The sequence below is a fragment of the Anolis carolinensis genome, chromosome 6, assembly GCF_035594765.1.
Source record: "Anolis carolinensis isolate JA03-04 chromosome 6, rAnoCar3.1.pri, whole genome shotgun sequence".
Classification (NCBI taxonomy): Eukaryota; Metazoa; Chordata; class Lepidosauria; order Squamata; family Dactyloidae; genus Anolis; species Anolis carolinensis.
This window is the reverse complement of record NC_085846.1, coordinates 49,431,512-49,445,954: the sequence shown is the minus strand read 5'-3', so window position 1 is coordinate 49,445,954 and position 14,443 is coordinate 49,431,512. Positions and strand designations below refer to the sequence as shown.

Below are 14,443 nucleotides of genomic sequence, written 5' to 3'. Positions count from 1 at the left end.
TCAATCACAAAAAATTGTAGAAAACACTACTCACTTGTTTATTAGTAGGCTGACTTTGAGGTAGAGATCCAGGAGCCAACACAGGTGAGTGTGTAGGACTGCAAAGCTCAGGAAAGGGATTTGGTATGGCAGGCAAAGAGGATGTTCTGAACTGTTGCTCCTCCTCTTGCAGTCGTCTGCAGAACGAAGTTGGAAACTTATCATTAGGCCTTGGATAAAGCTGGCGCTGGTACAATCTCTGTTATAGTTAAGGCTACCAGACCAGGAAACTTACAAGTGAGATGAAATGAAAGCACTTGATACCATGACTGCTGTCTATCCCTGAATAATGCTTAAAAGATCTGAAGCACTTCATTGGCATTAGGCTACCAGAAAAGTATTTTCTCAAGGAAAACTGAAGCTCAAACTGGCAGATGGACTTCCATTCAAAGATGGAATGGGTAGCTTGGATTAGAAACAATGAGCTATGCGGCTCAGTAGCTTACCATATACATCATGATCAGATAAGATACCAGATGCTCAAATTTCTATGAGAATATACAACAAAATCCAAAGCATTTTGATAATTTATTCAGTATACATCTGACAAGTCAAGGCATCTAGATGGCCCACTCATTGCAGAATACCTTTGCAAATTGTTGTGTGCCTTCAGGTTGTTTTTAACTTATGGTGACTGTAAGTAGAGCCTATCATGACGATTTCTTGACAGTATTTATCCTGAGAAGGGAGTTGCACTACCTTCCTTTGAGACTGAGAAAGAGTGACTTGACTTGGTTGGTTTCCAAGGCCGAATGGGAATTTGAATTCCAGAGACCTAATTCAACCTACAAACCACTACATCACACTAGCTGGAATTAGATATAAATAATTAGATATAAATAATTCAATTTGAATGGACTACATCAGGAGGCAACTCAAAGAATAGACCGAGGAGACATATATTTGGCCAATGCATGTAGATATTTGGCAATGTCTCCAAGATACAAACAAAATAGATTATGTAGGTTTGTTCTTTAGTTGAATTTGTTTACAAGTTGGAACAGGTACATTTTAAGTGTAACTCCAGGACACCTTTGGATAGCATAGGGAAGGGTTAACACCTCTGTGATGTTTGTTTTGCTTTCCGTGCCCCTGTTCAGAAGATTTCACCTCATTTTCTGTCCCTGTGATCATGGGATTTTGAAAAAAATGGCTTGTTATGGAAACAAGGAGTAGTGATAATGCTTCAGTGGAGACACCTTTTCCCCATGATAACTCTTTCAGGAGTGAATTTCCCTTCTGAGGGGCAGATTTCTCTCACTTCTTGTTGTCTCACCCCCATTCTTAACCATGAGTTGCTTGTAAGTCAGATGTTTGTAACTCAGGGACTGCCTGTACAGCATTTAATCCATTTTCCATTAAAGATAATGCTGTTGGTTTTGCCCTGTCTTTGTTTTTACCCTACTATTTACACACACTACCTGCTTCCAGCACTGAGAAACAAACAAGTGCCACACTCAAACAATTGTACTTAGGATTTCAACCATAATCAAACATACCAACCCATTTAAAATACTATTCATACCTCTAACCTTGCCTTCCTGAGGAACCTTCAACTGAGAAAGGCAATTCTCCAACTGGGATGTCAATGACCCCCAATGCCAAATCAACAGAAGACTAAAAGTTGTCTATTGGCATAAGTCGCCTCATCCCTCTGTCCTCTACCATGCCTTTTCTAAGAACTTCCAAGAGATACCTGGATTGTTACTGTGTGTAGCAAGATGGTGAATTAGATGAAACTTTGTTCAGAGTTTTAATCCCAACATTAAAGGAGTTATCCAATGTACTGAGCTCAATTGACAGAACGGATTGAAGATCTTGGATAACTAAGGCTCAAATTAAAACCAAGAATGGATTCATTGCCCCACTGATATGGAAGTCATCACTATGTTTTTTTTGCGACACACTCAGTTTTCAACATGATCTAGCCCCTTATTTATTGAGGAGAAGGGTTATAGGTCATGGCTTTACTGCTTCCATACCTGACTGCCATGATGCGTACTGGCTGAGATCTCTGTACTCTCGGTCTTGGGGACACAAGATCCAGTGAATTTGCTCCTGGCAGCTGGCTCCGATTAAGCTGGCCATTCTGAATGAGTGGTGTGCTTTCTGAATGCATACTATAGGTGGAGTACAGACTTTCAAATGAAGAGTTCATGTCGTTAACTAAAGCTTCCAAGTCCACATCATCATCTGAAAGGATGCAAAAAGATATATATACGGAACATAAGCAAAATAGAAAATGTGTGAAAATTGATATTATTTGCATATTTTTAAGATACTGCATGGAAAATAGGATTGCTCAGAGAGATGAAATACATATTAAACTATTCCTTATGTAATGTGAAATCATAATTATGTTAGCTGTAGCCAAAAAAATCTGGAAAGCACCATCCTGAGGAAAATTGGTTTAATACAGTAGAGTCTCACTTATCCAACATAAACGGGCCGGCAGAATGTTGGATAAGCGAAAATGTTGGATAATAAGGAGGGATTAAGGAAAAGCCTATTAAACATCAAATTATGTTATGATTTTACAAATTAAGCACCAAAACATCATATTTTACAACAAACTGACAGAAAAAGCAGTTCAATACATGGTAATGTTATGTAGTAATTACTGTACTTACGAATTTGGCACCAAAACATCGCAATGTATTGAAAATATTGACTACAAAACATTGACTACTAAAAGGCAGACTGTGTTAGATAATATAGAATGTTGGATAAGTAAGACTCTACTGTACTACAATTATTTAAACATGGTTTCTTCCTAAGTTTACACTCTCTTAAAAGTAACTGGGCTTTCTGAAGACCAAGCCAAGAAAATCTATGGTTCAGAAAGAACCAGTCTGCACTCTGACTTGAGCATTGGTTGTATTCTTTCAAACTGAGCTAGTCCTCTTTGTCTTAAGAGCTAAAAATTACTTTATCTACAATCATGAGAATGTCAGCTATGGGGATAGATATGAAGACGACCCAACAAACAATCAGCCTCTCCTACCACCTGGGATGATGACTACTTTCTCATTTTTTTCTTTTTCTGGTTAAATTGGATCACTTCCCTGAGACCTGATTCTGTACACTTCCAGAAAAATGCATTATTTTGATACTGAGGAAGGGAGATAACACTTTGACACCTGCACAAGACTCTGTTTAAAATGCTTTAAAAATCAAGAAGTTATTTGAGAAACTGGTAAGGTAACTGCAAAATGGAGCACCCGCCTCAGTAGAAGAGCTGTGTACTTAACACTACATTTTCATTCAGAAGTGCAAGTAGAACTAATTTTTCAGCTAAGATCTTGGCTCCCACTTCATAGTTCAAGCCCAAGTTAATTCCTTATTACTGTTCAAACAGCAAATGGCCAATGAAAGCAGCGGGAATCATCCCAAGTTCACAGGAGCAGGAAGTACTGCAGAACTCTTTCTTGCTGTTTATTTAAAAGTGCAGGATATGTATATACTCATTTTATTATTATTTTTCTTTTCAAATACATTATCCTTTTCTACAATAAGGCACTACTCGGTGTCAAGTCATTGTCTTTAGCACCAAGTAATAAAACAATCAATTTCATTCCTGTGGTACTATGCTTTCTGTTGAGTTTAAAGTGCACACAACGCAAGAAGAATATTGGCAAGCTGGAGCAAGTCCAAAGAAAGGCTATCAAAATGGTAAAAGATCTGGAAGTCAAGTGCAATGAGGAGCAGTTTAAGGAGCTAAATATGTTTAGCCTGAAAAACACAATGTTTAAAAATGTTTATTGAAGATGGAGTAAACTTATTTTTTTCTGCTGTAGTGACAAGCACATCTACCCTGAAACCGACAGAACAGGAAGCCATTTTGGTGTATGGATGATTATACTGGACGTTCTGAAACTGACTCAAGGCCTGAATAGTGGTTATATATTGAACCTCAAACTGGTTCAAGAATCCTCAGTATCCGCAGCTTGATAGCTATAGAAAACATAGGGTTTTTTTAACAGCCTCCCCTGTAATTTGCAGTTGTAGATCACCTTAATTGCTTTCACCATGCAATGTGGTTTATACTAAAACACACTGATATGCATTAAGAACTCTATTTCAGAATATTCCCCAACTTTGGTTATCTCAGTTTAAATGGCTTAAAGCGCACTGCAGTACACATTTGCAGCATGTATTATACAAACACCACACCGTCAAGCTGCCTTCAAACTATATTAAATGGTCAGTGTACATGTGCCCTAGGATACAGAGTAATGGATTCAAAGTACAAGGAAAAGAGATTCTACCTAAACATTATGGAGAATTTCCTGATAGTAAGAGCTGCTCAACAGTGGAAGACACTGCCTCTGAGTATAATGGAGTCTCCTTCTTTGGAGGTTTTAAAACAGAGGCGAGATCTATTGGGAATGCTTTAATTGGATATTCATGCAGGGCAGTTGGATTGGATGGTCCCTGTGGTTTCTTCCACCTCTATGATTCTATCATTCTAGCTTATTTGATTTTAAATTTCATCTTTCTAATATTCTCTGCAAAAAAAGCTTGATATCTTCCTTTGGATCCTCTAGAATTGATCTAAACCAATTCCTCTCAATTCTAATAGTGACCAACTATCCAAGTGCTTTTCCAATTCATATCCCCAAATCTTTGATTCCAAAGTTTGAATTCTCTCATTAATCTGCTTCACTCCATCCCTTAATTAATCAATTGACTCAAACCTCTTTGATCTCTCACCTGATTTTATCTGATTTATCGCTTCAGTTCTTCATCATTTTTCCAGGAGTGTTTTCTCTTGTCTGAGCTACTTCAACTTTCTGAGACATTTCTGAAGCAGGTGAATCTATGGGTGGTCTTCTTCTTTCTGTCATAAATGTCATTATACAACGTTGGCCCAGCAGCTCTTATTTCTTCAATCAAATAATTATCATTTCCTATTTATTTCAGGGGGGTTTTCTGAGAGTCCGCCAGGTGGCAGTATTTCAATGTCTTCTAACTGCAATCCCTTTAATTGTCCACTAGATGGTAATATACCACCATGAACAAAATACATTAGCTGCATTTTTTTCCATTTTTCAAAATTCTACAAGGTGGTGGTAATTCAGCATGAAAGTTGCAAAGTGCAACAGTTTAGTCCACTCAGTCACCATAAAGTATCATAAGTGCCTTTAGCTTATCTCTTCATTACCAAAACAAACAAATTTGTTTCACAACAAGAAAATCTTATTTATTTTATATAAAACTAGTCCTCTTTTAATCAATTTAAAGCCTCTTCTTCTGCCCACCCTCCCTTTAAGATTGTTTGATTAAAAAACAAAGTCTTCCTCTCTAACCCTTTTCCTCCCCTTCAACGTATAAATTCCATAAATCAGGGGGACAAAACATGTCATTAAATTGAAGGTCTCTTCAGTTTAATCCACAGTTTCACATATATTAAGAAAGTGGGAAGGGGGTTCTGTCTAAATATTGAACATGACTTGGCTCATGGGAATAGCTAGCAGTTCTGTGTTATCTTGTTTTGCACCCAACTGTGCCACTTTGCATGTTCCCCATGCTTTAGACATGTTTTTTGGAGCTCAAGCGGCTCATTTTAAAATACTCCCTTTTTCCAGGGGAAAGAATCTGCTCCATGAATCATAATCTAACCTCTGAAAGACTCGTATGGAAGGTATCAAGGATAGTGGCAACCCATCTCACCTCACCCTGAATCTCTGTATTTCACTTTCTCTACCTAAGTGTAGTACCTTACATTTCTCCCTGTCGAAATTCTCTGTTGTTATTTCACACATGACTTGAAGGTCGGGTTGCTGACCTGAAAGTTGCCGGTTCGAATCAAACCCAGGGAGAGAGCAGATGAGCTCCCTCTATCAGCTCCAGTTCCATGCGGGGACATGAGAGAAGCCTCCCTAAAGAATGGTAGAAACATCAAAGGCATCCCCTGGGCAACGTCCTTGCAGACGGCCAATTCTCGCACACCAGAAGTGATCTGCAGTTTCTCAAGTCGCTCCTGACACAAAAAAATTCACACATTACAGGGACACATCCTGTCGTTTTAATACAACCTGAATCTAAATGCACGTGACAGATCTGCATAAAGAGCTGTTTTAAAGGTGATGTTTAGAATATTTTTGGCATATTTTTCGTATGTGCGCACACCCATCCCAATACATTTGCTCACGAAAGGGATTTTGTCTTGTTTCAGGGCCCTACCGACCCTAATTCATGTGATGAGCCTGAATTAGTCCCTTCACCGCATGCATACCTGACTATAATTCTTATCCCTATCAAATATATTTTAAATTGTTACTGCTATACAATATTTTGATATTCTTGGTTTGTATATGTTTATGTGCTTTCCCCCCTTTTTGGTTTTTTTTTTTCATGTAGTATTAGTACCTTAGATTTGATCTACAACATATCTTGACAATTTTGCAGCATTATTACAATTTCTTTTTTGTGGTGCAGCATTTATTTTTATTTTTAGAATTCATTATTAGTGATGTGTGTGATATTTGTTTCATCTGTTTCATCCGTTTTATTCGTCTATTCGTTTAGTATCGTCCATTCGGATCACTAAATGAAAAATACTATTTTCGGATGAAACCTAAAGGAGACACGAAAGAGAAAGCTGCACAGTCATCATGCTTGCTTTCATTTTCCTTTGGGGGGCTGCGTAACAGTAAGCAGGTACTGACAGAGGGCTGCTTTCCCATTACAGCTGATGTGTACCAATGGATGTTAATAATAATATTAATATTAATAACAATAGTTATTCTGGAACGCTAAGTTGAGTCTGAGAGAGGTCTGCTTCCCCATGACATCTGATGTGTATCAATGGGTGTTAATAATAATATTAATATTAATAACAATAATTTCTCTGAGACCCTAAGCTGGGTCTGAGAGAGGTCTGCTTCCCCATGACATCCAATGTGTATCAATGGGTGTTAATAATAATATTAATAACAATAATTTCTCTGGGACCCTAAGCTGGGTCTGAGAGAGGTCAGCTTCCCCATGACAGCTGATATGTGCCAATGAGTATTAATAATAATAATATTAATAATAACAATAGTACTCTGGGGAAGACCCAACCGTTTTAAAAGTTGGTGGGCTAAAAGGGGTCGAAATGCCCTCTGTATGTGGCGATTTTCACCCCTCTAGCCCAAAAACCGAGTGGGGGGGGGATGAACCTCGGAAGCCCTCCCACTGCAGCCAATGGTCTAAACATTTCTGGGTTTTTTTGTGTAAGCCAGATGAAAATTCTATTCGTATAGGCACCTCATTTTCGGAATAGGGGACAAATACAAAACTGATACAAAACAAATGAAACTTAACAAAATGAACAGCGATTCCATATATATGCACAACACTATTCGTTATCTAAACTTTTTGTTGTTCTATTTTTCAAAGTTTTATTTTTCATACACATACACACACACACACATACTGATCTTGAATTATAATTTGTTTGGGAAAAGGCACACATTTAGTAGAAGATTTAACTTCTACATGAGAAAGAAATCAGAGATGAATTTGAGAAAGGGTGAGCAGAGCAAGAAACAATATCCTGGCTTAAGAGAGAGTAAAAGAAAGGGACAGTGACAGAGGAAGTAAGTAAGTAAGTAAGTAACTTTATTTTTCTATCCCGCCTCCATCTCCTGGCTGGGACTCGGGACAGCTAACACGGGGCAAAGGCCTGAAAACAATGAACTAAATACCACAATAAAACAGATTACAATGAATAAAAATACAGTAAAATCAACATTATGCAAAACAATACATTAACCATAAAACACATTTAAAACATAAAACAAATAACATTTAAAATAAGATGGATCACCAAGTTTGTGGGGGATAGCATGGAGAGGCCATTTGAATTAAAGTGCAGTAATATAGTTATAAAGTGCTTTGGGGCAAAAGGACAAAGAGCAAGCATTTCTTGACCATTGGGGTGGGGAAAGACATCCAATTAATTATAGGGAAAGGGAACAGTGCGGAAAAAAGTATATTAATTTAAATTAAAAAATAAAGATAAAGAAAGATAAAGGAGAAGAATATCAACAACCAAAGTGCCACCAAAAGCTGTTGATATGAATTTCTAGAAAGAAATTCAATCTTTGGGATATCAGATGAAAAGAATGGATATAGAGGTAAAATCAGAAATAAAGTGAAAGACTGATTAGCACAAATGTCTTAAGGGATGAAACTCAAGTTCAAAATTTGCAAGATTGAACAGAAAATTGGAACAAATTACAGACAAATTTGAAAAAATCCAAGGAGCAGACCATGATTCTTTGGTTTTAATGGAAGTGAGAGAGAGAGAAAAAAAACTGCCCATGTTTTAGAGGGGTAGAGAAGAACCCTAGTCAAAATCTATGTGAAATAATGACCTCCGCACTGGATGAATTTTTAGAAAGTGACCAAGAGGATCACAAGAAGGAAGCAGATATATTCTTTTATGTGAATGTTTTCTAATGGATAATTCATAAAATACAAAAACAATGACTACCGCTAATAAATAGTAGTACATAGGGTTGGGCTTGGTATTTGTCTCATATGTTTCATCCATCCTTCTGTACCATACCGTTCATTTGTATTGCACGATACAGCAGAAGCCTCCCTACATGGGGGAAGCAGTGACACAAAAGCAAAAGCAACACAAGACCGTTTGCATGGCTGCCGTTCGTTCCACGTGGCGCTCTCAGAGTGTCCCTGCAAACATTTCCTGGTGGTCTGATCAGAGGGCCTAAACATTTTGACATTGTCACCCAAACTCAGCCTATTTAATGGGGTGAACGCCCCCAAAGAGCTCAGTGCGAGCGCATACTTTGGAGCTGCTGGGTGTGGGGGGTGGTTGTTGCTCTCGCCGGCAGCGGCGTGAGCCTGCTGTAGCCTGAGTGCTGCCTGGTGCCTGCTAACCTTGCAGCCTGCTTTCTTTGTTTCGCTGCCTGGTTGGCATCTTTTAATTTAAATCTTTTTATTTTTATTTTATTTTAAGGGGAAGGGGAGGAAGGGTCTGGAAGATTGCAAGGGCGTGTTGGTTGCGCCACAACCCGCTTGGCACCGGAGCGTGCATGGGGGCTTTGGGGATCTTTGATTATTTCTCTCTAGTTGCTTTACTTTTAAAATATTTTAAAATCTTTGAGTGGTTGGCTCTGCCTCAAAGAGCCTTATTTTTGGGCTTGGGTGTTTTCCTTTCGTCCCTTCCTCTCCCAAAGCCTATAGTAAGATTACCAGTAAATGAATTTAACCAAAAAAAACCCCCAGCAAATCCCCTTTCTTTTCCTCCCTCTCTGTTTGCATTCCTTCTTTAACCTGTGTGGGATATCTCTCTCTCTCTGTGGATATTCCTCTGCCTCCTATTTTTTCAAATAAATATTTTTCAAAGGAAAGGAGCTATTGTTGGGCTTTTGTAGAGAACTTTCTAAACGTTTGGAAACCACAATAATAACAAACATTTGCTTTCTCTCTCTCTTTCTTTCTCTCTCTCTGACCTGCCTTGTTCTGCAATAGTTTTTCAGAACAGCAACCTTTGGCTGGGTGGGCTGGTAGGCTAAAGGGGACTTGCCTTTGTTGGATTGGGTGGGCTTTTGGTCCCTGGCTGGCCCGCCGCTGAGGGCACTTGGAGAAACTACTGCCTCCTTTCCCCACTCCTATCCCCTGATTGCGTCTCCCATGGCATTAACCCAATCTAACATACACTGAGCTGCTGACTGTGTTGGCCTGGCCTGAGTGGGTGGGAGGGATTCTTGGTCCCATGCCGCCATCCACACAGGGAGCCTTGCCATGCCTGGCAGGGATCCCTACACTACACAGGGCGCACGGAACTTGGATGATATACAAATTATAACAATTCGAAGATTTGAAACAGTTGTTTGTTTATTTCCTACATTCTCATTACATACCACAGTTATAAATTTGGAATATTATCCATACTTCGTGGAAAATGCATTCTTCTGGCTGTCGTGGCACTAGTTATGGCTCTGGGTCATCAAACAGTGGCCAGCAGTCTTCCAGGGGAGCCAGAGGGAAAGGGAAAGGGGCCTCAACATCTACTAGTTCTTCTAATGCTCCAAGAAAGCAATCTGAACCTCCAATAACACCACCAAAGGTTCAAAGAACAATCAGTTTTGATTAATCTACCGGAACTGCTGATACAATGCCTCTGGAGGACTTTGGGGAAAAAAATCCAGAATCCTTAGCCTCACAGCTGAACTGAAGGTATTTTCGAAAGCAGTCCCAGTGTTTTTGACTCACAGTAATTTGGGCAGCAGCAGCAGCAGCAGCAGGAGGAGGAGGAGGAGGAGGAGAAAGTGGTAGGGAATCATAGAATCATAGAGTTGGAGGAGACCTCACGGGCCATCCTGTCCAACCCCCTGCCAAGAAGCAGGAAGATAACATTCAAAGCACCCCCAACAGATGGCCATCTAGCCTCTGCTTAAAAGCCTCCAAACAACGAGCCTCAACCACACTCAAGGGCAGAAAGTTCCACTGCTGAACAGCACTCACAGTGAGGAAGTTCTTCCTGATGTTCAGGTGGAATCTCCTTTCCTGTAGTTTGAAGCCATTGTTCCGTGTCCTAGTCTGCAGGGCAGCAGAAAACAAGCTTGCTCCCTCCTCCCTATGACTTCCCCTCACATATTTGTACATGGCTACCATGTCTCCTCTTAGCCTTCTCTTCTGCAGGCTAAACATGCCCAGTTCTTTAAGCCGCTCCTCATAGGGCTTGTTCTCCAGACCCTTGATCATTCTGGTCGCTCTCCTCTGGACACATTCCAGCTTGTCAACACCTCCCTTCAATTGCGGTGCCCAAAATTGAACACAGTATTCCAGGTGTGGTCTGACTAAGGCAGAATAGAGGGATAGCATGACTTCCCTGGATCTAGACACTATACTCCTATTTATGCAGGTCAAAATCCCATTGGCCTTTTTTGCCACCGCATCACACTGTAGGCTCATGCTTAACTTGTTGTCCACGAGGACTCCAAGATCTTTTTCACACATACTGCTGTCGAGCCAGGCATCCCCCATTCTGTATCTTCGCATTTTCATTTTTTCTGCCTAAGTGGAGTATCTTGCATTTATCCCTGTTGAACTTCATTTTGTTAGTTTCGGCCCATCTCTCTTATCTGTTAAGATCGTTTTGGATTCTGCTCCTGTCTTCTGGAGTATTAACTACCCCTCCCAGTTTTGTGTCGTCTGCAAACTTGATGATCATGCCTTCTATGTTGAAGTAGGAGTGATTGTATATAGAGTTGTTTAAATGTAATTGAGTCATGGTTGTGCAATGTGTACTGAGGATTGCATCATACACTGTGAGCTGCCTACTATGCAAGTGTGTAAAGGGTTAAGCTTGTATTGCATCAGACAGTAGAGGATGAGATAAATAGCCTCTACTTCCTATCTCTGTCCCTTCCCGTGTGTGCCTGCGTGAGAGCTGTGTATTGTCTTGTGGAATTCCGTTCGTAAGTAAACTTTTGATAGAAAACTGAAGACTGCAGTGTCGTCATTTGTCCAGAGCTTCCTCGTGAGAGACTTCTGCTGTGCGTGTGCTTAGAAAGCCACTCTGATATTCTAGCCCTTCATCTAAGTCATTAATAAAGATGTTAAACAAAACCAGGCTGAGGACAGAACCCTGTGGTACTCCAGTCACTTCTTTCCAGGATTTTTTTTTTACGTGTCAGTATATAAGGTGGTCATGGTGGGTTTGTATGCCAACTTTGGTCCAGATCCATTATCGGTGGAGTTCCCAGGGCTTTCTGGATGTGGGTGAACTACAACTCCCATCCTCCAAAGTCAATCCCCATCAAAACCCGCCAGTGGTCATGGGGGGGGGGGGGCAGGTTTGGTCCAGATCCATCATCAGTGGGAGTCACAGGGATCTCTAAATATGCTTTCCACATACAAACATAGATACAAACATTTTCAGATAGATTGGGACATGAGCTGGAACTCACACTATAATATTCAAGAAATAGAGTCTATAACATTATCTTATAATGTCACCCAAAATTTCAGGATAACATGCTCATGTTCAGATGAATAATAAACCTTTTCAACTTCCATATGCCATTAGCCACAAGCATTTTCTTTTCATTTTCCACATAAAATAAACAGGCCCCCTTCTACCTAACATGATGCTCCAACCAGCAGCATTAGCATTTTAACTTTCCAGGGCAATATCAAATACCTTAAACTGGCCATTCTTGAAAGGACCTTATGACATATTACAAGATTAAACAACTATATATTTTAATCAGCTCACGAATAGAAGTCTTTGTGGTATCATCTGACAGCTGTTTTGACAATAGCCAGTGCTAATAATAATCCTGTCATTTACAGAATTTGGCTTTTCTACGCTCTTAGTGTAGGATGTCTTTAATCTAAACCGAAGGAGGGGGGACATGAACTCTGTAAAGCACACATGGCCACAAGGCTTCATCTTCGTGAACCCTACAGCAGCATGCCAATATTTCATTTTTCCCAAATGAATTTCCAAAATAAAAGGAGGATTCTCCAAGTCCCAACCTATATAAAAAGCAATCACAGTTGTTCACTCCATACCCAAGAGACTTGGGGATCCCCCTGCAATGGAAGGAAACTGGCACGATTTTCCCCAGAAAGATGTTCAGCTTGCCAAGAAAACTGCAGTTTTCCAGAAGCTTTCCAGATTCTCCTGAGAACCGTGCAGCTTTAATTATGGAAAGAATTGTTTCCAGGCAGCCATGCGTATGTTTTGTGAAAGATTGCTGTTATTTATGTAATAAACAGCAGTTACATAGCAAAATATTGTACAGAAAACAGCAATGGCACCCAACAAAACTGTATGACTATTTTTGTGCAACATTGCCAACTTTTGGATAACATTTTTGTTGTGCAACATTTCTGTCTTCTACATAAAAAAACTGCAATGTTGCATAGCAGAAATGTGCAAAATCAGTCATGCTCCACAACAAAACCATGTGGCTATTTTTGTATAAAATCATTGATATTTCACACCATTTTTGTTATGGAATGTTGTACATAAAAAGCATCAATGTTGCACAAGAACAGCATATGGCTCCCCCCCTTGTTGTGAGTAGTTTTTAAAAGGGGGGGGGGCTGTTGATTTTGACTGTAAATCTGCCCATTTCAATAATGGTAAATCAACCCTTGAGAGCTTAGTAAGATGGATAACTACTGTAGAATAAGTGACCCCATAATTATTGAGAAATACAGAAGCTTTTCAGGTTTCCTTTAAAAATACACATATTAATAACTAGTATGATCAACAGCTACCAATATTTTAGGAGCAGAAACAAATTAATCAGAACAATTATTGTCATGGTTCTTACATTTGTTTCTAAACCAGAAGTTTCAAAACTGCTATAATGGATAAAGCTGCCACTACACATGCATCCTCAAGGATGAGGCATTTCCTGTACTTTAGTAAGACAAACAAAAGAAATTCCCTCCCAGGTTTTCTCTTTCTTCTCTATAACAAAAGCAGCATATTTCTTACCACAACAGTGAGAAAGCAGCTCCTTTTAAATGAGTTGTGAGACAAGGAAAAAACAACCATTTTGGAAACAGTATCCATTTTGGTGGATACTGCAGTAACTAGTTTCTTTCCTTGTTGTAAACACTTTAACTGGGGCATAAAGCAATAGTACAGAAAACTAATAATAAAAGGATCTCTCCTGGAGAATATATAAGCTGTCTCAAAAATAATTATTTCCAGGTATCATTTCCTATACTAAAATGAAAGATACAAGGGGTTCAGATCAAATCATGCACAAAAAGTAGCTATTTTTATTATTCTTAAAGGTAGTTATTTTGAACATGGATAAAATACTTTAATTTTATAATAACATAAGTAACAAAGGGAGTATTTTGAAATTGACCAGTAGCTGCTGCATTTCCCACCCTTGGCTTATACTCGAGTCAATAAGTTTCCCCAGTTTTTTGTGGTAAAATTAGGTGCCTCAGCTTATATTAGGGTCAGCTTATACTTGAGTATATATGGTATTTCTCCTTCTGTTTCTATCACTTATCCTATGCCACTGTTGTGTTTTAATTTTTTCTCTCTGGGCCAATGCATTATCTATATTGAGCTAATATTTAAAAGGGCATGTATAAGAAATTGAAAAAGGAAGAAATCACCAAAGAGGAATTCAAATAAATAGCCAGCATATGTAAGGAGAAAGTTAGAAAAGCCAAAATGAAGAATAAGCTCTGGCTTGTTAGAGAGGTTAAAAACAATATAAAGGGATTTTTTGTTATGTCTGTAGCAAAACAAAGAACATGGAAATAGTAGGGTCACTGGATACAGATGATGGTAAAATGTTAACCGGAACAGAGAAAAGGCAGAACTCCTCAACACCTTATTTGCCTCAGTCTTCTCACAAAAAGTTAACAATGCTCAACTTGGGGAGGATGGAGCAGAGAA

At 39.2% G+C, this 14,443-nt stretch overlaps 1 protein-coding gene across 5 annotated transcripts in view; it reads right to left on the bottom strand.

The window, feature by feature from the left end:
* Positions 1–14,443, bottom strand: part of grb10 (growth factor receptor bound protein 10) — a 119,853-nt gene that overhangs the window by 55,220 nt on the left and 50,190 nt on the right. For 4 of the 5 annotated variants that reach the window (XM_062957534.1, XM_008112941.3, XM_008112942.3 and 1 more), the window contains 2 exons: positions 2,022–2,232; positions 35–176 (listed from right to left, as the gene is read on the bottom strand). In XM_062957534.1, coding sequence (XP_062813604.1) covers positions 35–176; positions 2,022–2,232 — 353 coding nt within the window. Of the gene's footprint in view, positions 1–34; positions 177–2,021; positions 2,233–4,752; positions 4,880–14,443 lie in introns of all 5 variants that reach the window. The other variant, XM_008112943.2, reaches the window with a different exon arrangement.